General features: G+C 57.7%; 1 protein-coding gene across 1 annotated transcript; it reads left to right on the top strand.

Moving 5' to 3' along the window:
• The first annotated feature begins 299 nt into the window (after nt 1–299).
• Nucleotides 300–23,643, top strand: PTPA (protein phosphatase 2 phosphatase activator). Its single transcript, XM_084299100.1, has 10 exons — nt 300–411; nt 1,835–1,935; nt 3,132–3,218; nt 7,696–7,821; nt 8,511–8,628; nt 10,063–10,162; nt 11,910–12,034; nt 12,536–12,636; nt 16,951–17,058; nt 21,299–23,643. The coding sequence occupies exons 1-10, from the start codon at nt 387–389 to the stop codon at nt 21,371–21,373; spliced, it is 966 nt and encodes a 321-aa protein (XP_084155226.1). The 5' UTR covers nt 300–386; the 3' UTR covers nt 21,374–23,643.
• Nucleotides 23,644–23,759: the final 116 nt, after the last annotated feature.

Genomic DNA, 23,759 nt, shown 5'->3' with positions numbered 1-23,759 from the left:
CTTGCTTAAGGGCGCAGCCCCGCTGCTGAGGGAAGGAGGGGGGTTTTTGAAGGGCGAGGCGGCTCCACCGCGGAAGGAGCTGCTCAGGGCTGAGCGAGGAGGCTTGCTGCCCGCTGAGCAGCGCCTCTCCTGCCTCCCAACGCCGCTCGCCCGCTCCCCGCGGCGCCCTTCACAAGCATGGCCCTGCGGGCAAAAGCCGTGCCCTACACCAAGATGGCGGCGCGGGCGCGACGGCGGCCGGGAGGGGCCAAGCCGGCGGTTTCCAGCCGCTGCCCATCAGTGCTAGGCGGCCTGCCCTTCTCAAAGATGGCCGCCGGCGGCTTCAGCGCGGCCTGGGGGTGAGAGGGGAGAGGTGGTGGCGGCGGCGGCGGCCGGGCTCCGGGAAGATGGCAGAGAGCGAGCAGCGGGCAGGTGACGGGGGGAGCGGGGCCCTGACGGGGTCCTGGGGACTCGGGGGGATTGGGGGGGGGGCGGCTTTTTTGGGGGGCGGTTGGGGGCTAAGCTGTTTTTTTGGGGGAAGCTGCCTTTAGGGGGGGGAGAAAACCCCTCTTTTTTGAGGGGGGGCTGCCCTTTTTGGGGAAAAAGTTCCCTTTTTGGGGCAGGGAGCTGCCCTTTTGGGGGGAGAAGTGCCCTTTTGGAGGAAGAGGAGCCGCCCTTGTGGGGAGGAGCTCCCCTTTTTGCGGGGGGAGCTTCCCCCTTTTTTTGGGGAAAAGCGCCCCTTTCTGGGGGGAAAATCCCCTTTTTTTGTTATAAGGAGCTCCGTCACGGGGCGAATTTCCCGAAGTCAGGAACACATCTTCTAAATTCCTCACATTTTGTTCCTCTCATCCCTGTCCCCTTGGTTTTACTGGAACCCTATGGGCAGGGACAAACCTAACGCCAGCTCTCAGGTGGGGAATCATTTTGAGGGTTATGTGATCAATCTGTGGCAGATTCTGCACGTTTCCTGGGATTTTGGGTTCCCTTTCCCCCGATCTGCCGAGTGCCTCGATGCCAACGCAGCCCGTGGTGTCCTGGGGAGCTCCGGTTCGGAGGAGCCCGGTGCGGAGCCAGGGCTGAACAAACGCCTGCGGGTTTCCTAGGATTAAAATGATGAATTTTAATCCCAAGAGAACTCCCAAATTTGTATTGGCACCCAATTTTCCTAACCGGGGTCTGCTTTAATTGTGCTGCTTAAAGTTGTCCTTACAGGAACGTGTTTGGGTTGGGATGCCCAGGGGAAGAGCTGCGTTAAGGATCAGCGCACGCACTAAATGTTACGTTAACTGTGCTCTGGTCGAGCTTTATGATTTAAAATAAATCATAAAATTTTGTAAATACTCTTTGTAGCTTCTTCCTGGAAGGTGCTGGGTCCCATCAAGCCCCTGGGCTGGGGGCTGTGGCCATCTCCTGAGCCGCTCCTGCTTTGTCTTTGCAGGAATCATCCCTTTTAGGGGAATGCATTTTGTGCCTCGCACCCTAAAAGCCAGGCAGGGTTAGTTTGTCAGGGAGGTTCGGTGCTGCATGACCCGAGGTTTGTCCTCCCTGGGCAGAAATAACGAAACTGGCTGCGTGTTGTCCGTGCCGGCTCCTGCAAACCTCTCTGCCTGGATTGGAAACGTGTCTTTGGGAGTGAAAACAAACGTAACGCAGCCTTCTGCTGCCCCGACGTGTCCTTAGGGGAATGTTTTTGGGGATTGAAAACGGTCCTGTGTGAGTGGGACACAGCAGGATGATGGTGCAGGCTGGGATGGGTTTGTTTGCCTTCTGTCTCCTGGGAAATTACTGCTGATCTCTAGGAGGGGAAGGTTAATTCTCCGCTGCCTCTGTTTTACTCCTTCCTTGCATCTCGCAGGCGCCTCGGAGGAGATGGCTCCTCCCATCCAGCAGAACTTCATGATCCCCAAGAAGGAGATAAACATCGTTTCTGACATGGGCAAGTGGAAACGCTCTCAGGTATGGCTCCGGGTTCAGGGAAACCTGGCGAGTGCCAGCCCCGCGCTGGGAACAGCCACCGGGGAAAACCAGGTGTGGGCAAGTAATGAGAAATTAATTGATCCGTGTTAGAGAGGGAGAGTCGCTGCCTGTTTGTAGGAAAATGACTTGGCAGGGAGGCGGTGTGGAGCCTGGCAGCCAAATGTTCCCAGAAAGGTGTGAGCCAGGGAGAGCCCAAAGGCTGGGGGAGGCTGGGGGTGTGTGAGCGTTGCTGCTGCTCCCTGCCAGCGTGCAAGAGTAGAAGCTGGTCGCTATTTCACCCCGCCTAGCCCGTAAGTTATAGCAAAACTGGGTTCACCCCGCGCTGTTTGAACTCAGCTTGGACGTGGTCCTGCTGCCTGGCCTCTGATAGCGTCAGGGTGGGTGGATTCCTGCTCTCTGCTCACCTTGCTCTGTGGAAAGAGCCAAGGCCTTCAATTTCCTGGGTAATTTCTGTTTATAACGCGTGGGGCAGGCAGCTTCTCTGCCCTCTGCCTTTGAGGGATTGGGGTTACGGCCCAGACTCGTCCCTCCTGTTGGTCCTGCTGCTTAGGAACGAGTTCTTGCTTGGTGACTGATCTGAGAAGCTGAAATTAGGCAGGTCTCGAGCCAAGCTGTGGATGCAGCTCCCTTCACTGAGGCTCCTGGGCTCACGGGCTTGCTCCTGACCAGGATTATTTCTGTCCAGGAGGGTCCTGAGGAGGAAGAGGTGGCAGCATGCGAGTCTGGCCAGTTCAGAGGCTTGGAGCTGCTCGGGGTTTGATGCTTCAAAAGCAGCACATTTAAAGAAAATAGCGGTCCCCCGTTTCTCCATCTCACATGCACACAGGAGAAGAGCAGAAGGGAGAAAGGGGAGACAATGGCATGGGTCTGGGAGAAGCAGCGCAGAGCAGGATGTCTGGACACAGCGGAGACTCTGCAGAGCCAGGGACTTCGAATTTGACCCGATGAGAGGCAGGGAGCAGAGGGAAGGATTTCAGGGACGGCGTGAGCTTCCTTAGGACTCTCCCCCCTGTAATTTTCAGAGCAGAGCTCTCGGTGCAGTCACCATCTGCCTCTGGGAAGCTGTGCTCTGGGAAGGGCTCCCTCGGGGTGCCGGGATGCTCCCGTGCCACAGCAGTGGCTCAGACAGGCCGCGGCTGCTCCCTCACGCCCTCCCCTCTCGGCTGTGCTCGCAGGCCTACGCGGACTACATGGGCTTCATCCTCACCCTGAACGAAGGCGTCAGAGGCAAGAAGCTGACCTGCGACTACAAAGTCTCAGAGGTAGGAGGGGAGTTTGGATCCACTCGTTTCTCCCTTTTTTTTTTTTTCTGCTTTTTTTTTTTTTTTTTTTTTTTTTTTTTTTTTTTTTTTTTGCAAAACGTCAGCCTGCGGTGCTCCCAGCAGGATGCAGGGGCTCTCCGTGTGCCTCTGGGGTAGGAAAAGGAGCGAGTTACAGGCGGATGGAAGCTGCTGGTGGAAAGAAGATGCAGAAGGGCCGTGTTTTGTCCCTGCTTTTGCAGCCTGGCTTCAGCCAGGGGTGTTCTGGTCCTCCCCCGCTGGCTGCAGCCAGAAGGCTGAGGTGTCTGTTGTGTTCCTGCTTCTCCTGCTGCCAGAGAGGGAGCTGTGTGACCTTGTCCAAGGCTTTTTCCCTGTCCCTGGGCTTCCTCGGTGCTCATGCTGTGTTACCAGCGCCCATCTCAGCCTGCACCACGGCTGAGCAGCGCGAGGTCTGGCTGTGTGTGAGCTCAGGGTGTGCCCAGCTGGATTTCCATCCCCAGGTGCCCTGCTCAGGGCTGCAGGGGCCAAGAAGTGAGATACAGAGCCGGGCAAATTCAGCCTGTGAGGCAGGATTGCCCAGTGCAGGTGCCAATTGCCTGGCTCTGCCTGGTGCTGGGCCACTTTTAACGCCCGTTCTCCTTTTGGGGGCACAGCAGGATCGTTTGGGGCTGCTGTGGGTGTCGGAAAGGAGGGCAGGCACCCTCTGCTGTCACTGCCTGGCCCCAGGCTTGGGGAAAACTGTCCCAGGCACGAGTTCTCCCTTGTGTGTTGCAGCGAGGAGCTTCTCGGCTATCTTTTTACTGCTGGAGCTTATCATGGCTGTGCCAGACAGCTGGGAGCAGCCTGCCTGGAGAAGATCTGGGCAGGACGGGGAAGCAGGCTGGGGCTGTGTGCTTCTAGAGCCCGTTCTGCTGTACGAAGGCAGCCTGCCACGATCTTTACCCTGCTCCTTTCTGTCTGAAACGGGCACGTCAGGTCCGGCCTCCCCTTCAAGGAACCCGGGTGTGAATGAAAAACTTGCTTGTAGCTCCTGGGGGGGCTCAGGGGCGATGAATGCCTCTCCAGCAGGCTTTGTGGCCCTCTTTTGTCCCTTTAATTCGGCAGAATGTGCCGGCAAACGCCGCTCCTGCTTTCTGCTGTTTGTGTTTCACCTCTGAGTTCTGTCTTTGTCACGATCTTGCTCGCTCACAGAGCAGTTCCAGGGGAACAAAGCATTAAAAAACGAACAAAACAAAGGGGGAGGAAAACAAATCCCTCTTCCTCCAACCTCTCTGAGCCGCCAGCCGTCTCCCAGTGGCTGTGTCCGGGCTGTGTCCGGATCCCTCCTGCAACGAACGTGCTCCACGTGCGGCTCCAGCGCAGGCAATAAACAAGAGCCACGATCCCATCCACCCGGGAAGCGGCAGGGAACACGTCCCGTTACCCTCACACGGGGGAGAGCACAAACCTGTGACTTGAGGCACAGGTGGAGCATCCCCTGGGCCGCCTTGTTGATGAGGCTGCCTGCTCGCGCGGCTCCGTTTGTAGATCAAGCCGCTCGCCGTGGCTTTTAAAGGCTCGGCCCCTTGTGGCCTCTGCTTGCATCTCCGCTCGGCTTTCTTCTCTTTTTTTTTTTTTTTTTTTGCTGTACCTGCTGCCGAGGTGCTTTGGTGCCGTCCCATCTTCCTCCCTGATCAAACGCCGGGGACGCCTTCTCTTTGGCGAACGACCTCCTGGAATTCTTCCTGCTGCAGGCGGCTCCTCCGCGGCTTCCTGCGAGCGCTTTGCCACGGGGAGGAGGGAAAAAAAAAAAAAAAAGGAAAAAAAAAAAAAAGAGAGCGTGGTCTGCTCTGCTTGCAGAGAGGCAGCCTGGTGCTTTCCGGAGTGGTGCGTGTCGATACCGAGCTGCCTGCTGCAGCGAGAGCTGGACCCTCCGGGGTCTGAGCCCCTTCTGAGCCGTGCTGAGCTTGCTCTGCTCTCAGAAGCCGTCCGGAGCTTTGCTGGAAGCACCCGAGGAGCAGTGAGGGGTGGGCGGGTGGCTGGGGCTCGGCCACGAGGCTGCGGGGCTGACAGGCTGCGAGCTGCCTTCTCCCGGAGGGCAGTGCTGCTCCTGGGGATCTGTGCGGGGCCTGGGGCAGCTTTTTAGGGCTGTGACCTGGCTCCGAGGAGCAGCGCAGCGAGGGGAAGGTTAATTTTGGCCGTGAGAGGTGTAGGGTCACCTTTACGCAGCCCACCCGCCTCCCTGGCTCTGGGAGAAGCTGGCCAGCCCGCTGACATGCTCTGGCTCTAGGAAGGAAGCAGCAAAAGCCCTGATTTAGCAGCTCCCTGCTCCAGGCAGGGCCCGAGGAGCCCACGGGGAGCAGGCTGGGTCCCTACGGGCAGCCCTGGCTGCTGCAGTGCCTCCTCAGCACCTCCTCCTGCCCGGCCCCTGCTCCCGAGAGCTGCTGACGGGTCAGGTCGGCAGGAGGCTGGGCGGCTCGCCTTTGGGGACCCGTGGCAGGCTCGGGGTCAAGGGGATGCAAAATCAGCACAACGGGAAGAGCGGAGAGCGAGTGGTGGTGGGAGGGGGGGAGGGAGGCTGCGGCTGCCCTTGCTTTGATCGCTGGAAAGGTAAAAGCAAAAATAGAGCTTAAAAAAAAACCCAGCCAGGCAAAACGGGGCTGCGGTGGTGTTCCCGTAAGCTCTGCTCTCCCCCTCCCTCCCTCCCTCCCTCCCCGGGCTGGGGTCAGCCCCGCATGCCTGAATTTCCTCTGCAGGACAATGGGAAGCTGCTGCTTTTAATAACCTCCCCCCCCCCCCAACCCCTTAATTTATTTATTTATTTATTTATTTATTTTTTCAAAGGGCTGCCTGCCCCAAACGAGCTGCATCTCTTTAATTATTTATCAGCGCGGCTGAGCCAGCAGCTGGGTCCTGCTCGCCCCGCGTTCACCGGGCTTCTTAATCCCTTTAAAGCCAGCGAGTGGGGATGGGGAAGGGGAGCTTTTGGCCTCCCCCAGACCTGCAGGAGGATTTGGGGAGAGGGGGAAGGAGCCCGGCCCCACCACCCGGCTGGCACCGAGAGGGGTTGGGAATCGGGGAGCCGCTCGTAACGAAGTGCTGGTGCCGGGGGGGGGGATAAATCACCAGCAGGATTTAATTATTTAATGCAGCCCAGTGCCGGGGCTGCTCTCGCTTCACTGGAGGGGGATGCAGCAGCCGGGAAGGGGTAGGGCTGAGCCCCAACCTGACCCAGCTCAGCGGGGAGGGGCTGGCTTTCTGGGGTGCATTTTGGGGTGCGTGCGGACCCTCAGCACCAGCCTCCATCCTGCTGCATCCCTTGGGGCGCCTGCAGCGGGGTCGTTTGTGCTCCCTGCGTGCTCGGCTCTCCTCCTCCCACCCCTGTGTCACCCTCAGCTCGCAGGGAGCACCACCCAGGGGAGCAGAGGTGCTGGGGAGGGTCGGTGGCTCAGCTTTCTGCTTCTCCCCTCCTCCCTGCCCGCTTCGAGTGGCGCTTCAAGGGCTGCAAACTCGCTGGGCTCGGCTGTTTGCTCGTCCTCCCGGCAGGCAGGATTGAAGCGCAGCCCAGGAGACCCAGCCGGCTTCAGCGCGGTCGATGCCTCCAGCAAAGTCAAAGCAGCCGCCCGCTGCTGCCGTCCTCTTTGTCCCCCCCCTTGAAGGAGGAATTCCCCTCTCGAGACGGGAGCCTGCGCCATCGCCCAGGGCCTGCCCAGCTGCTGTGGCTGCTGCTGCCTCTCTGCCTGCTCGGAGGTGGATGAGGAGAATCCCAGATCCCCCTGGCAGGCTCCCGAGGTTGGCAGCGAGGATTCCCAGGGCTTCCGTGGTGCTGCCCAGCTTGTGAGCGTATTTGCGAGGTGGCGTGGGGCTGGAGCTGCCCCGGCAGCCTGGCTGGTACGAGGTTGAAGCACCAAGGGCACACGAAGGAGGTTGAATTGGGCCCAGCTGGGTGCTGTGCGAGTGCAAACCCCCTCTCTGCTGCTCCTGGCTCCCGAAACACCCCAGGAGAAGGCTGAGAGGCCTTGAGAAGGGAAGTTTCTGAGCAAGACCGTGCAACCAGCCACCGGTCAGGACGTGCTGTAAGCGCTGGGCTGTGCCCTGTGGGACGTGCAGGACCCCAAAGATGCAGCTCCTGGGTTTTGTGCTGGAGATCCCCGAACTGGGCAGCAACTCCCTGCTCGGCAGCCCTGCATGTCCTGCAGCTGGGAGCTTGCTTCAGCTCTCCCTGAGGTTTTAGAGCACGGTTGCTGTTGCAGCTGATGAAAGGCTGCGTGGGCGACTGGAGAGCCTGCCCGGGGCTGGGCTTTGTACTGGGTGATCTGAGGGGAACGAGGATTGCCTGGCCTCTGCTTTTTGGGAAGATTGGCACCTCCCAGCCCTGCTTACCACCCCTGGGAAGGACGGCGTGGGCTTTAAAGGCCCCAGAACAGGGCAGGGGTGGTGGCGCCTGAGGGGTTGTGTTCTGTTTCATGTCTCTGACCCCTTCCTCTCCGTGTCCCTGCAGCCCATTGAGAAGCTGGTGGCTCTCCTCAACACCCTCGACAGATGGATCGATGAAACTCCGCCGGTGGATCAGCCTTCTCGCTTCGGGAACAAAGCCTTCAGGACCTGGTACGCCAAGCTAGACCAGGTGAGCCTCTTTCACCTCTGATGTTCAGTGCAGCTCCTGCAGGAGGGCAGCGTGTCCGGTGGGGTGCCAGAACGGCTCCAGCACTTTGTGTTACGCAGGGGAGCTGTGAAGGGTCAGCCTCTTCCTTGCCACGCGTCGCTTGCTGGTGCTGCCCTCCCCTCTTGTGGGACCATGGGGTCTGTGTAAAAGCTCTTGGCTGAGTCTCCCAGTCCTGGATGAGCCTTGAGGGGAGTCCTTTGCTTTGTAACTTCCCGAATAGGTGACAGAGAAGATCAGAGGAAGGTTGTGAAACTGCCTGACTTCCTTCAGCTCAGTGCTTTTCCTTCGCCGAGCTCTGGGGGTGGCACTGGCAGAGCCCAGGCAGCGATGTCCCTGCGCGTGCTCTGCTGCTCGTCCTGGAGATGGCCCAGGAAGGGCTGATGTACCTGGGTGGTGGAGGGTTTTTTTTGTTCTGCAGGATGCAGGCGGCCTGCGTAAGCGTTACAGGGAGCTCTCGCAAAATTATTCCAGCTCTGGAGGTGATTTCTGTGCGGGAGAGTTCGCTCCTCAGTCACGCTGACCCTTGCTGTTGGAGGAGGGCACCGTTGCAGCTCCCCTTCTGCAGCAGTGTGTGAGCAGGGGGGGACGCCTTGCCCCTGGGGACTGTGACAGGTCTGTACTCACTTCAGGGAGCCTTCTCTGTCTTCCAGGAAGCCGAAAATTTGGTGGCGGCGGTGATCCCCAAGCATTTGGCCAGTGCTGCCCCAGAAGTGGCCGTGTACCTGAAGGAGGCTGTGGGGAATTCCACCCGCATCGACTACGGCACAGGTACCTGGCTCACGGCTGGTCTTCCTTGGGTAGCAACCCTTTAAAGCCTGTCCCTGCGTGCATTTAAATGTGTTTTAGCAACTCTTTAGAGTGCCAGCTTGCTGCAAACACCTTCCTCCTCACCCCTACGTTCGTAGTGGGCTAGGACCAAAGGGCCTGGGAGAGAGCTGGGGCTGGGAGCGGGGCTGTAGGAGCAGCCTTAGCACATCCAGCTGTATCACACGGCTGATCCACGACGGGCCATTTAGGATAAAATATAATTGCTGGGGTTGTGAGCAGACTGGGAAGCAAGTTTGTGGGCAGCGGGAAGCGCTCGAGGTCTGGTGCTGCCTTGAAGTGACGTCGCTGCTTACAGGGGGACTTGAAAATGTGAACGTTGAAGCATTTTGCACCAAAAAGGGTAAGGAATTGCGGGCTGGAGTGATTGCGCAGGCAAATCCAGCCTCGTTGGTGTGAAGCCACGCTCTGCTCCTCTGGAGGACAGGTGTGCTGACAGGGCTGTCCCCACCAAGTGGCAGGGGAGCAGGATATTGTGGGTGCAAGGAAACATGGACCGGGGCAAGGAGAGGAAGAGGAGGAGGACGTGGGTGAAAGGCTGAAGAGCTGGAGGCTGAGCAGCGCTTGCTAGGAGAGCTGCGACTCGCCAGCACCAGGGGGAGATGTTGTCTTTGGAAAGGGACCCACGGGCTGGGATTTTGTCAGCCTGGGGAAGGAAATTCAGCCTTTCCTCCCCTCCTGCGTGTCCCGACCCTGTGTCCCGTGTCCTGACTCGCAGTGCCTAGACCCTGGGTACACTTTGTTCGTACGCTGGGAGCTGCACTTTACAGCGTGGAGCTGCTGATCTCGTGCTCTTCCTTGTTCTGTGAGCCCTTCCACCAAAAAAACATCGCTCTGCTTTTGCTGGTTGTTGCTTTCCCTGCTGTTAGCCGGGGGACCGAGCTGCTGAGGGTCAGCCAGAGATCCCGGTACCTTCTGGGACGGCCTGTTCCTGGCAGCGTCACGGGATCCGCATCCTTCCGACACAGATATTTTTGAAGTGGGAGGAAATCTGTTTACTTGCAGATGTGAGGTTCGCTCACATCCTCTGAGCAGACGACTCTGCAGCGCTCCGCTTCCCCTGCTGTGCTGAGCTCCTGCCTTGCTCCCAGCACACCCAGTGCTGGAGCTGTTTTTCCACAGGAACTTTTTTTTTCTCAAAGTTACTAGCAACCCTACAGTTATCTAGCAGATATATTTTGGGTGGGTACTACGTGGGGATGAAATACCGTCATCTCTTGTCCTTAATAGGATAAGGTAGCACCTTAGGGACAGCTGGCTGGGGTTTTTCTGGGGGAATGGGACTGCTGGGGTTTCTGAGGAGCTGCTGTGGTGCCCACAGGGGTTGTCCTGTGGACCAGGAGCACCGGCATCACCTCTCATCTCTTTCTACTCCAGGGCACGAAGCTGCGTTTGCAGCCTTCCTCTGCTGCCTCTGCAAAATCGGTGTTCTCAGAGTGGATGACCAGATGGCCATTGTCTTTAAAGTATTTAACAGGTGAGGTAACAGAGGGAGAAGGGCTGGAAACATCGGGCTGTCTGAGGGCACACCTCAGGTGCTGTCCCATTGCAGCTGTCTGAGGTGTGTGAGCTGTCCTGTGCACCAGCCCCTTCCTGTACTTTGGGCTGATCGTGCCCCCTTTCTTCCATTCATCCACACCCATTTGGAAGTTAGGAGATAAGATCTTGATAACAAGATCCTGTTCCTGGGGTGTGAGCTGTGAAAATCGAGGACCTGCCATGAAGCCGTACACGTAATTAGAGAGCGTGAGTGCTGAAGGGCTTGCTGGCCTACAGAAGGGCAGAATGAGAAAACAGAAGGCAAATTTAAACAAAATAAGGAGGTAGAGGTACTTTTACTTTCCCAAAGGGCTGACAGCACCTCCTCTTTTAGAGGCTGGCTGCCTTTCTGGGAAGTCAGTTCAGTCAGGTGCAAGGGATTGAGCTCTGCAGAGGTACGTGGGTGAAGTCCTGTGCTTTGTGATCAACAACAGTATCTGATCAGCTGATCTCACATCTCTTCAGGCATTGAAAGAAATAGTATGTGAAACTACCAGGCCTCCACTGCTCCTCTAGATGTGTTTCCAGCCCAGGAGCTGGAGTTGGTATTGATGAAACCAGCGGACTGGGCGTGTGGAGCCCAGAGATCGAATCCCAGCTGCGTCGCTGTTTGGTGGCATGGAAACAATTTCCTTCAGCAGTACTTCCAGCTTTAATTTTCCACCTGAAAAGTGGAAGGAGTGGTTGCTGTAAGGCAGAAAGCTTTCTGAGCTCTTCTGCAAGTTACGGAGGGGCATGAGAAGTATCAATGTTTTCAAATAACAGTGGGGGTGGGGGCAGATCTGCACCGACATAAGACACTGCAGATGAAATAAATGCCTGTCACTTGCTTTCTTAGTGAATTTGGTGTAAAAACAAAACCAAGGCCACAGTTTTTAAGAAGTGCTGGCATTTGCTACTATACCTGCTGTCAGGCTGCTTTCTGTGGCAGAGGAGCTGAATATACATCCTATATACTGCAACATATTGGGGGCCCTACTCGCAAATGCTACAGTTTGTGTCCTTTGCCCAGCTGATTGTTCTTATCCTCCTGTAAGTCAATGAGGAGAGAAAATTCCATGTGGGGTGTGAAAGGCTAGGTGATGCAGAATGTTATTGGCATCGGCTCTCTCTGGTGGAGCTTGAGGCCCAGCTGATTTGTTGCTTTCCTATTACCCTGCCAGCATCACCCACTTCCAGCCTCTTCCCCCGGGCAAAATCTTGTTTCCCATCCCCTCAGAGCGTTCTGGTGTTTGTAGCTGAGTAATGGAAACAGGCTGTGAGTCCCCTTCCTCACACGTGGGTAGATTTGGGGGTAGCTGATGTTTCTTCAGGTAGCCTGAAGAGAACGGGGTTGGTTACACCAGCCCTCTAGCTACAAAGGCTTGGAAATCTCGTTTGAGAGAGGTGATGCTGAATGCCCATTGATTGTAATTTCATCCGAGTGGGCATTGTGCTGGCAGCTCATCGTTTTCCTTCTGTTAACCTGAGTCCCTTGCTCTGTCTCAAGGCTTCCTCCTGGTGCTCCCTCAGCTGCTAAATTCGAATCGTGGTTTTCTGTTGTGCCCAAAAGTGGGTTTGGGACCCTCCAAGAGTCAATAGTCTGTCTGTTTGGGTTCCCTATGTGTTTGGCAAAGGGAGAGGTCTGGATTTTGTGTTTGGAGTCCAGAAGGCAGCCTTGTCTTAACTCCTCTCTTTGGTATCAGGTACCTAGAAGTGATGCGAAAACTTCAGAAGACCTACAGGATGGAGCCTGCTGGCAGCCAGGGCGTCTGGGGCTTGGATGACTTCCAGTTCCTACCTTTCATATGGGGCAGTTCCCAGCTGATAGGTACTAATAAAAATCTGCTCGTGTCCCAGCCTGCCCTCTGCCCTGTCTGTCTGGGTTGCAAAGCTGATGGGGCTTGGGACTGACTTTTAAATTCAAATGTGTCGAATTTGTGTATTACAGCGCCAGGGTTTGCTTGGGGCTTGGATTTTTTTTTTTCTCAGCTTTCCAAATAAAGCTGGTTGCCTAGGTTGGGAGATGGAAGGCTTCGTTGTGCAGTACAGCTGTCTTTATTGCAGTACTACAAGCTTTTTGAAAGGCGAGCCTTGTTTTTGGTGCTAGAAAACACATTTTCTGCCCTGGAGAGCTTACCAGTTGCTCTCATTGCTAAGGCATTAGAGTTGGAGAGGAGGTGGAAGGGAGCAGCTCTGTGCTGACTCCTGAAAAGCTGTGGTGGGAGAATCATCCTTCTTGTGAAGGAGGGACAGGACAAGACCTAACTGAATGTGCTTTCAGAAAGGGGTGCCATACAGCTCACTTCCTACTGTCTTTTACTCTTTTCAGACCATCCGAACCTGGAGCCTCGCCACTTTGTTGATGAGAAGGTGGTAAACGAAAACCATAAAGACTTCATGTTCCTGGAGTGCATCCTCTTCATTACAGAGGTGAGGTTTGTCCCACAGGGAAGTGCTCCTGACATGAGACAGGCAGTTCTGGCTGTGGTTTTCTCTTCCTCCTGGGTTTGCTCTCGTGGAGGTGCGCGGAAGATTCCTTGTTGTGTCTGAGGTGCTCTCCTTGAATGAGCTGAAACAGAGATATTGAAGGGAAAGCGGAATTAAGCCGGATGGGTTGTGGATATCAAACAAATAGCCTTGGATCAGTCAGTGGGAACTTGGATGGAGAAGACTGGTGCTTGTAAGTGTGCTAGGAAGATGAAGTGAAAGCTGCAAAACAGCTGGGCTTGCCAAGATAACCTCCCTTGCCTCCAGTTGTTGGGCGCTGCCTGGCAGGTCCTGGGCCTCCCCTTGCTTAGGGCAGGCTCCCATACCTCCGTGCAGCTCGTTCTCCTCCAGATCTGAGCAGATTCTGCCAGGAGTTGCCCGTTAAATGTGCCTTTTCTTGCAAACGATCCGGAGGGGGGAGAGTGCTGAGGTTCAGCCAGCTGTTATCAGGACCAGGATCAGGACCGTGTTTCTGCTCATGTATTCTGGGGTCCTTGGGCAAGGGACTGGCGATGCTCTGCCTGTTCCCATCCACGGGCGATGTTTCTGAGTGCAGGAGCTCGCAGCTTCCTTCTCTCAGCTGCAGCGAGCGACCTGCCTGTGTTTTTATCTTCCCCCCCCCTACTGCACGGTCTGGGTAGGGAGGGGAGAACCACATGCTCTGTTGTGGTGAGGGATTTCCTGTCTCTGGCAAGAGAGAGGTGATGGGATTAATTTTGAAGGACAGAGTGCGGTTCTTCCCCTTTGTTCTCTTCGCTTTTCCCCCCCTCTCCCTTCTCTCATCTAGTGATGAGATGAGAAGGGAGGTTGCAGAATACGAACTTACCCTTTCCCGTAGGAAATTTTCATAGGAGCCCTTGGCCCAAACCCCAGGAGATGCTGCATCAAGCCCTGCTGAATCTAGTAGGGCTCGTTGGTGCTGAGCACCTCGCAGGATTTAACCTTCGGTGCAGATTTAAATCATGCCATGGACAGGGGAGAGGCACTGCCTGAAGGGGCTGAGCTGAGGACAGGAAATCTGCTCCTGCTTCGGCCTCGCTGCAAGCAGGAGCCAAGATGCTCTCAGATCTATTTTATTTTGGGCATCTGTAACGTGAAGACAGCATACTAGCCTCTTAAAAACCATAAAAACACATTTCTTACGTGTACAGAAAATCCTGCAGTACGCAGATGACGCGTGAAGTTAAAATACCCAGCACCAGGCTGCTTCTGGTCGCTCCGCTTTTGCCTGCAGAAACGTAGCTTTTCGGGAGGCTTTTTTAATGAGCAATTTCACTTCTTTTTTTTCCCCCCGTTTATTCGGAATCATGGTTTCTCTGCTGAGCTCCTCGGTGCCACCTGGTGGCAGGGAAACCTCCTGTCGGTCACCCCTGGTGTGAGCTGCTGAGGGATTGCCACAACCTGAGCTGTCAAAGGCATGATATTTTCAATCCGTTTTCCTGCAAGCTCTGTTCCCCTTTTTTTTTTTTTTTTTTTTTTGTAAAAATGTTGCCTTTAAGATGTGATTTTTCTCCCTTAAAACGCTTGGGAAGGTTGTTACTGCCACTAGGGGGTGCTGAGACAGCCCTGAACGCTCGCTTTCTCTCCAAAATCAACAACAAAACAAAATACCAGGCGAAACGATGGAAGGGATTAACGACTTTAATACATTAATGATATTATTTTCTTCCGAGCTTTTCAGCTGAGAACAGCCCTCCTTTAAAGGTGTAAAACAAACAGTAAACACCGCAGCAGCTCCCATACCGGGTCTGGGAGGTTTTACTGACGTGAGAGCAGGTTTTGTTTCAGCCAGCTACGACCAGGGTAGGTTGTTTTTCTTTCAACCCAGCGAATATTCTCGGGAGCAGATATTTTCCTCAGCCTCTGGGTGACGTCTCAGGGATGTGAGCGTACACCCTGGTGGTGGTGGTGCTTTGCCACGTGGATGTTTAAACCTCGGGGCTCTTAAAGTAACACGGCGGGATGGTGGCCAGCCTGAACCCGCTGCAACCTCCTCCCCGAGCACCACCCCGCGCTGCACATGGACACGGCAGCAAGTCTTACGCAAGCCGGAGCGGTGTTGGGAAATCTGGGGGGTGGTTTTTAGACCCAAATGCCTGTTCCTGAGCTGTGAGTGCAGCACAGGGTGCTGTGTGTCACCCCCTGAAGCCACCCAGATGCTCTCTTTGAACAGCACCGTCCTCGTAGGGGGCAAAACACGGAGCCTGCTCTTGAGCCAGCTGAAACCGAAGCCCGCTGCGAGCGCCAGCTCCCCAGGGGGGCACCCAGGGCACAGCGGGCCCCCTCCGTGGGCGGCTGGGCGGCGTGGAGCGGCCGGGGTTGTGTTGCTTTAAGAGCCCAGGGCAGGCAGCAAGAATTTCATCTCCAATCTGGCTTCTAAATTTGGAGGTTTGGGAAGGGAGGGCTCGGGTTTCGGCTGGAAGGGAAGGAGCTGACAGGAAAGCACAGCCTCAGCCGTCCCCCTCCCCCAGTTACTGACAGAGGAACCATTTACAAAAGGCTGATTCTCTTGGGAACGGAGAGGCAGGAACGCAGCGTCTGTGAGTAATTTCCTGCTCAATATGGCTGCTCTGACTCACTCCGTTCCCCTGGGGTCACTGCGGGACTGCAGCGCGCTCGCTGCCGCTCTCGCTCCCCCCCCCCCCCCCCCAGCCCGCTCGCTTTCTCCCTCTTCTCCCTTTGTGGCTGAAATGAGCTCATTTTCCCCCTTGTTCCCCATTCTCCTCCCGCCCCAGTTTGAAACAATAGGCGAGCCTTCCCTCGCCGGGCTCCTGGGTCCAGGGGGGCCACGCTCGTGGCCGTGCCAGGGGGCTCGGGGAGCCAACGGGCTGGATGGTGGGGCCGGCTGCCCGAGCTCGCCGCCTCCGCGCGCTCCCCGCTCATCCTCTGCGGCTCAGGAAGGAGGGAAGAAAGCAAAAAACGCGCTCGGGGGGGCTGCTGCAAGCTGTGCCCGCACCGAGGATGGCGATGCTGGAGGAAGGTTTGGCGTCGAAACACACACAACCAGCCCTGCCCTGCCGGGGGGGTGCTCGGCAACTCGGCACGCCAGGCTCGGCCACACGCGTGCCCCCTGTTCCCCCGCCACGTGGTGCCCACGGGTGCTAAATCCCACACTTCGTGGCACGCCGGTGCTGTTGTGCTCTGCGGATCTGCCCGTTTCATCTCAAATCTGCGAGGGAAACACATGGCGGAGGGGAGCAGGAAGGGCTCAGCGGCTCAGCAGTCACTGCCCAGCTCGCCAGAAAGCAGGGCCAGGTTTTTGCAGGGCAGCAGAGCTCCTTCCCACCGGGCTCCAGCCCCGAGGTCAGCCTGCTCGAAGCACATCGTCCTCCGAGCAGATCGAGCCTGTGCCTACGTGGAGGGAAGGGGTTAGTTAGTTGGTTGTTCAACCCCGAGTGGAGAACGGGAGTCCAAGAGATTCCTCCCTCCCCACGTTCCTTTCTAGCGTGAGCTTCGGCCTTGTGGTTTCTGATGTCATGGGAACTTTGCTCAGGCAGAGAGGCTGCGTTATATTTCTTCTTCTCCCCGAGGGTCTGTTTTTGTTCACGGAGAAGAAGGGAGAGAGCTACCCGGGGAGCCTGCCTGCGACTGTCCCTGATTGCAGCTCCCCCCCCCCTCCTTGCCCTCCCTCCTCCAAACCCCTCGCCCTGGGAGGAGAAACGCCGGAGTGTCTCAAACAAATAACACCAAAAAGCAGCTTTGGAGCCTGGTTGGAGAGCGGGGTTGGAGCACATTCCCTCTGCTCCTGCCCGCCCCGGGGCCTCGTGCTCTGGGCAGGAGCTGCCCTCTGCACGCAGGGAAGGCAGCGCGGCCGTCGCTGCTGCTGCTGCTTGTTGATTTGGAGGGGGAATGAGTCATTATTTTCTTGGAAAGCCCAGCGGTGCTGTGCTGGGAGGGCTCCGGGTAGGATAGGAACGGCGTTAAGCCGAGCTCTGCTGGGGGCAGAATGGGGCTGAGGTGTTTTTTTTTTTGGTTTTTTTTTTTTTTTTTTTTTACGTGGCTGTTAAAGGAGAGGTGTGCATGGGGAGGTTTTGGGGAGCAAAGCGGCAGAAAAAGGCTTGATGTCGTCAGGGGTGGATTTGCCACGGCTTCGTGCGATGTGGCTGCAGCAGGAGGGAAGGAAGGAGGGGAGGGAAGGAGGCAGGATCGGGCGGCACGTGGGTCGCAGGGCCCGGCGGGGACGTTCGCTTGGAGAGCCTGAGCCTGAGCATCCCGCCCGGCCCCGCGCCTCAGCCCCGCTCTCGGGTCTCTTTTCAGATGAAGACGGGTCCCTTCGCTGAGCACTCCAACCAGCTCTGGAACATCAGCGCCGTGCCCTCCTGGTCCAAGGTCAACCAGGGCCTCATCCGCATGTACAAGGCCGAGGTGAGCGCCGTGGGCAAGGGGGGGGCCTGGCTCAGCCTCACCCCGTCGGCTCTGCTGCCTCGTGCCCCTCGGTGTGGGGGTCCCGTCGCACCCAGCAGCTGCTCTGTGCTGAACATGGCTCAGGGACCTTTGGCAGGGCAGACGGAGGCTCCTGCCTGCCCCGTTTTTGCCCCAAAAACCAGTCCTTGGCTGCCCTTCCTTGCAGGCGCGGCTTGTGCCATTTCTCATCTTTCCACACGGTGCGAGGCGCGAGGCCTCCAAAACGAGGTCTAGCATCTTAACGCACCTTCCTGCTTCCCACCCCGCTCTGTTCCCAGCTGGAGGAGGCTTGGGTTAACCCCATCCCGTGTTTCTAAAAGCCCCGGAGCAGGCTGAACGCCTCTTGCCCGCCTCCCCTGGCCGCGCGCCGTGTCTGCGCAGCGCACCAGACTGGCGAGGCCGCGGCCTCCGGGGCTTGGCAATCCTCCACCCGCCAGCCTCCCCAGGCTTTCCTGGCGAACCCTGACCCGGGGAACCGGGCAGTTCTGGCCGTCCCTTATCTCTCCTTCCTGCCGAAGCTAACCCTGAACTTGAGGAAGCGGGGCAGGAACTGCAACGCGTGGGCCTCCAGCAGGACCCGGCCGAGGGGCTCGTGCCGAGGGGAGGCAGCGGCCGTGTTAAACACGATGGAGAGGAGCAGGGGTGGCGCAGCTGCCCGCTGCTAGGGGTGTAACATCCCCTCAGGTAGGGCTCGAAGGAGTTATTCCTGCACCCCGCGGGCTCTGCTCCCGTTCCTGGGACGTGGGGCAGAGGCTGGGCGGGCGGCTGCAGCGCACAAAGGGGTTAACTGTGCCGAACCCAGGCGCTCTCCCTCCCCCAGCCCTTCCTCTGCACTTCACATCCTGTGTTTAGGTTCCAGGCCACATACCTCTCTAATCTGCGAGGTGTCACTCCCAGGCCCGCTGGCTCCTTCCGCCCCCAGCTCAGCTTTCCTCCCGGCCTCCGAGGAGGAGAGTTCGAGGCTGGGGGTCGACCCCCCCCCCCGAGGGGTGCCTCTGTGCTGGGAAACCCTGAGCTGGAGGCTCTGCTGGGAGAGCTGGGGGTCCTGGCAGAGAGTCCCCAGCCCTGGGAGCACTGCTAAATCAAGCACAGGGTCCCTAAATCCTGGGGCTGGAGCGAGGGCTGCTGCGCTGCCTTGGTTTTCCCACTCCTTTGGATGGGTTCTGATATTCCCCAGGCTCCCCACGCACCCTGCTGTGGTTGGGTGCAGTGTGCTGGGGCCATTTTGCATGCTGGAGGATGCAAAAGCTGCTGGGAAGAGTGAGAACAACAAATTTAGGCTAAGGTACAGGAAACGTTGACTCAACCAAACTGCTGCGTGACTTCAAATTTAGCGTTTTCCTCCAAAAACACTTGCAGGTCTTCAAGGACTAATCCCAAGTGATGGCCGTGATGCAGCAGAGTCCTCTCTGGGCACTGCACGGGGCCTGCGTTCACCTGGAAGGGTGAAGAAGAGGGAGGCTTGCTGAGGAATCAGTTTGTGGCAGTGAAGAGGGGAAGGGTTTGGGTTTGTAAAGTTGCTTTTTTGGCTGACTGGCTAGCGTTGAGAGCGAGATTTCCTCCTCACCCTCTCCTTCCTACCTGTGTCTACGCCCTCTGATCACAGTTTGCAATTAGCTCAGGTGAAATTGAGGATGGAGGCTCCAATGGTCCAGCTCCCTGACACGTCTGGGGGTGACCGAGGAGGGCTCAGCACCAGGAGCAGACCAGCAGAAATGGGAGGCTCGCTCCCACTTGGCAGAAGTGGGGCATTTCCCAGGCCTGGTTTGTTTAACGCGCAGTCTGGGCGCTTTGTCCCTTCACCATCCCCGCTATGGGATGACTTTAAACAGCCAGCACGAGCCTCAGGCACGGCCATGTGCTCTTGCCTGGATCCAGGCCCTCCAGCGTGCTTGCTGCAGGGTCTGAGGACAGGCAGCAGCTTCAAGGCAGCGTGTCTTCTGCTCTGCGTGTTTATGAAATCTCAAATGTGCCTATTTATAATATAAATATAATGGGTGAAGAAGAGTTAGCTTGGAAGTGCAAGGGCTTTTCTTGTTCTCTCCTTCAAAGGCGAGTGAAGAAGTCGGCAGAACAGTGTGGTTAAAGCAGCAGCCTTGATGTTTTTCCCCTGAGCCTGCTTTTGAGTCTCCTGACCTTTCCTTCTCTACTGCAGTCAGACGGGAAATACTTTCCATTGTAACTAATCCAGTCCCAGTTCCATCTTTAAAGGTTGGACTCGATGCACGAAGCTACTCCCCAGTTGAGTCTCAAGCCAGGACTTCAGCGTGTTTGGGCTGATGGGAAGAATAGAAAAAGCCTGTCCCCTCCGTCGAGCTGGTGCTGGCTGCGGCAGTTCCGTGCAAGGAGGATCCTCTTGGCACCTCTGATAATCCACACCATTTCTGCCAGTCCTGCTGGAGAGGGGAGGAGGAGGAGAAGTGTCTCCGCTCCTTTCTTCTCGTGCTGCCGATGTGCGAACTGGCACGGGTTCCTTCCCATTCTTCCAACTGCTGGTGAAGTTTCTTCATCAGGAGCCCAAACCAGTTTGGTCTTCCGTGGGGCTCCTTGGAGCCAGTTGGGCTGACGTTTCCAGCTGTCAGCATCCCCAGTATTCATTTCTCCCCGTCCTTCCTTCACATCACCACCGTCCTGCGCTGCTTCCTCTCAGGGTTTGAGTGGTTGTGCAGAGGGATTGGGGCCCCTCTGCGTGCTCCCAAGTGTTGGGGAGGCTTCGAAGGTGACGTGCCCCGATGGTTATGGGACTTGCTTCTCGATGGTGCCTTGCCTGGGAGGCTTGTGAATTTTTTCATGACTTTTTTTCCCCAAGGGCGAATACACCCGTGGTGTATTTTCACTGCCTCCGAACTTATTTTGTCTCCAGCCTGCTTGCGAGCGGTTTGGTTTCCTTGGAAGTTGTCTGACCTCTGCTTCCAATGGGATTGCCGCAGGCCTGGGCTTCTGAGCACAAATCCCACTGCTTGCCCGTGTGGGCAGCCTTCCTCTGCCCGTGCCCTGCGTGGGGTAAGGAGCTGTGCTCAGGCAGGGCACGAGGCTCTTCTCCGTGGAAAGGAGAGCTGTGGCTGCCCGGGGATGGATCTCACCTCCCTTTGGTAAGAAAGAACCATGCTTTGCCACGAGTGCCTGGAGGAATGGGCCCTGAATTTTGTCCCGAGGTCTGCCTGGTTAGGGCCAGGAGCTGGTGGGGTCGGACACCCTCCTGCTGCTCCTCTGCAGCTCTTCCCCCTTGCCCTGGCTCTGAGCTGCTGGTACCAAGGAGTTGCTGGACTCCTGTTAGCTCATAGCTGCTGTGCTTTGGTGGGATGGACTTCTCCTCTCCTGTGGAGTAAGAGTCCTGTCCCCAGAACTGTCTGGGAACAGGAGAGAGGCTTTCCAAGACCTGGAGATCTCTTCTTTAGATTGTGCAGTCTAGGGAGGGCAGAACTTGGCCTCCTACCTGGTGGCCGCTTTCTCTTCTCATCTCGTTCGCCGTGCCCCCAGCACCCTTGTGGATGTGTGGCTGCAGATGAGTCTGCTCCACGTCCTGCCTGAGTTTTTGGGCGGTCTGAATCCGTAATGACTCAAAAATAGAGCTCTGAGCGGCTCTGTCGGGCAGGTTTTGGAAAATGTTGCCCTAGCTCGTTGACCACAGCCCCTGGCAGGAAGGTGAGCACAGAGCCTGGCTGTGACTTGGCTCACTGGGACGTGGCTGACGAAGACCAGTCTGCAGCGTGATTTGGGCAGCGCCTCGTGGCTGCAAGGTGGTGCCTCAATGCTGGCGCTGTCCTGGGCATGGAGAGCCTCCTCCCCGGGGGCTTTGTGTGCTTCTCCAAGGGTTTGGAGGGTGAAACTCTTCAAAGGAAATCAGCTAAAGCGCTGGGAGGCGGCGAGGGAGAAAGCTGCTGACACAAACATCCCTCTTCAGCTCACGCTCCTGGCCTGAATTGCGGCAAGGAAAAGGCTCTGGCTCGGTGAAAGGGGATGTTCAGGGGGTGTCACCAGTATGAAGCGTTACTGGGGCGAAGACCCTGCTGGAATATGGGGTGGGGGGCATCACACTGGGCCCCCACACAAGCTGCTGCTCTGCCCGATCTGCGCCAGCAGCCCCGAGCTCGCTGCCTCCTCCCGTGCCCGGGGGGGCAGCCCGTAGCTCCGGCTGCCTGTGCCAGGTGGGACTGCCTCCCGAACTCACCCCTCTTTTTATCTTCCCCTCCTCCTGCAGTGCCTGGAGAAGTTCCCCGTCATCCAGCACTTCAAGTTCGGCAGCCTGCTCCCCATCCAGCCCGTGACGTCCTAAGGAGGCCGCGGGAGGAGGAGTCCGAGGCCGCGGAGGCGCAGCGCGGCGCTCTTCCTCCTACCCCTCGCCCCCTTCCTCATCACCTCGCCCGCCGCACGGCCCCTTCGTTCCTGCGCATCCCCATCGGGCAAACCACGGATCCCAAGCACTCGAGAGACGGGACCAGAGCAGCTCCTCCTGCACGCCCCCAGCTCTGCTGCGCCCGCCGATCCGGGCACCGAGGGGGGTTTGATGAGGGGCTGCCTTGCAGCTGATCGCCCCGTGCTTTCCTTCCCGGGAGGAAGAGGGTGTCAAGGGGGGGGAAAAGGCACACGTGTACGCGCTGGGCAGGGGTAACTGCAGTTTCTCTTTTGAATTTCATCGAAGTTTCCTGTTGCTGTTTGGTTTGGAAAGCACTGCGAGGGGTGAGGGGGTGAGCCTGCACGCGGCCACCTCTGCTTGCACCTGGGGTTGTTGAGTGGGTAAAGGAAGCTGTAGGGAAGGGCTGCGGGTTGCTGGAAGCCCAGGGTGCCACCTCTCCCTCATCCTAGGTAAGCAAAGCCACCTCCCTCCTCCCTCCATCTCCTCTGCGAGCTTCCCTGGGTCTTCCTTTCGCGCCACCGCCTCTTCTCTCGGGTGAAGCGAGGAGTTTGCTGGGCTGTGGGGTCTGGCTTGGAGCTGAGGGCCCCGGCTCTGTGGGCATGGCTATGCAAAGACACTGCTGGAGCCGTGCCTGCTCAGGCTCCCTCCCCTCCGTAGGGAACGGGCACAAACCATCCCACCGTCATCGCTGTTCAGGCATCATTTGGGGTCAGCCTTGCCCCCCTGCGCTCCCCATCTCCTCCTTCTCTGCTTTGCTGGCCTCAGCGGGGGCGAGGTGGCCGTCGGGGTTGCTGCTGCGTGGTCAGAAACCAGAGCAGCCCCCAGCGAGGAGCTTTCCCCACCAGGCAGCACGATCCCAGCTCTTTCAGGGCGGCCTCCCCGGAGCGAAGGCAGCGTGGGGGCGAGCATGCGGCTTTGCACGCCTTGTGCTACCTGTGCTGGAAACAAAAGGCGTTAAATAGCCCAGGACAGCGGCTTGTACCTGGAAAAAACAACAAAAAAAAGCGATTTTCCCCTCTTATCGCCTGCTGGTGCTGCTGTGCTGGATCTCAGGCAGCAGGAACCACGCTCCCAGTGCCACCAGCAGCAGAGGAAGGAATGGGGCCAGGATCCGGAGCGGGGCCAGCATCACCTGGGGGGGCAGAAGTGGCTGGTGCCGGGTTTGAGCAGAGCTGTGTCCATTTGTCTTGGTCCCTCCTCCTTGCGAAGGTTCTCCGAGGAGCTCAGGGAGGCAGAGCAGGAGGAGAGGCTGGGTTAGGGCAGGGAGATGCGGGTCCCTGCAGAGCTGGAGCCAAACTTTCTGTCCTGGCTGTGGTGTGGCTTGGTCCTGGGCTGGCAGCTTGGGGGGACAGGGCCAGGACCTCCTGAGCTGCCCGGAACAACTTTATAAAGGCGCATTTGAAATGAAAACGACAGACTCCAGCCTCGTTTTACTGCCAAGCTGTTACTAGGATGTGTGCGCATCACCTCGGCTCTCCGAAGGGATCCACTCCGGGAGCGGGGCAGGAGATCTGCGTGTCCGCAGGGCCCGGGGGGTGCTGGAGCAGAGCCCCCAGGCTCCTCCATCGGTGTCCCTTCGCCTCGCCGCGTGGCTTTTTGGCAAGTGTCCCCCTGCTTCAGAGGCTGCATGGGGGCTGAGCTAAAGCCGGGGGGTCCCAAAGCTGCCCGTGGGATGGGAACGCGTCTCTCCCGGTGATCTTAGGGGATTGGGGCTGCACGTAGAAGGATGGGTGGAAACGCCGACATCCATCCATGCTCTAGATGCTGGGAAGGACACCAAAAATGTGAAATTCAGCACCAAAAACAGGTGGGGAGGTGCTCCCTTCCCCTGCCCCCCCCCCCCAGGGACGGTGTCCACGGGCTTGGGACCCTCCGAGGAGGTGGGACGGGGCTCGCGGAGAGCTTTTGCTTGCACGACTCTGCACTTTTATCCTGCCAGGGCTTTTGGGACTTCAAGCAGCTAATTTTTGAGTCTCACCCACCGCTCGGGACGCGTCCCCCGTAGCGTGGCACCCGGTCTCTCACCTTCCTCCACCTCCCCCGGTGCCGCTGGCCCTTGGGGGCTCTGCTCCTGTCCCGCTGGGTCCGCGCATGCAGCAGCAGCACCCGGGGCTGCTCCGTGCCCAGAGCAGCTCCCCACCTCTGCCGACCTCGTGGTTTTAATTAAAGTCTCTGTGTTTTGCACCGGTGCCTGTGTTGGTCTCTCTTGGGGCTGGGATCTGCTCCCGCTGCGGGGTGTTTGCTGCTGGCCACAGCCTTGGGCAGGTGCTGTGCGGAGGCATTTGTCGTGTTTGTTGGTATCTTG

Source organism: Netta rufina, assembly GCF_964035555.1.
Source record: "Netta rufina genome assembly, chromosome: 20".
In the NCBI taxonomy this organism is placed as follows: Eukaryota; Metazoa; Chordata; class Aves; order Anseriformes; family Anatidae; genus Netta; species Netta rufina.
Note: the sequence above shows the minus strand (reverse complement) of the source record. Positions and strands in the feature narration are given on the sequence as shown.

What these genes read in the sequence shown, in the direction of transcription:
- PTPA (XM_084299100.1), top strand. Translation starts at nt 387, where the DNA reads ATGGCAGAGAGCGAGCAGCGGGCAG. An exon ending in GCAAGTGGAAACGCTCTCAG is followed by an intron (nt 1,936 to 3,131) that starts GTATGGCTCCGG and finishes CTGTGCTCGCAG; the next exon opens with GCCTACGCGGACTACATGGG. An exon ending in GGTACGCCAAGCTAGACCAG is followed by an intron (nt 7,822 to 8,510) that starts GTGAGCCTCTTT and finishes TCTGTCTTCCAG; the next exon opens with GAAGCCGAAAATTTGGTGGC.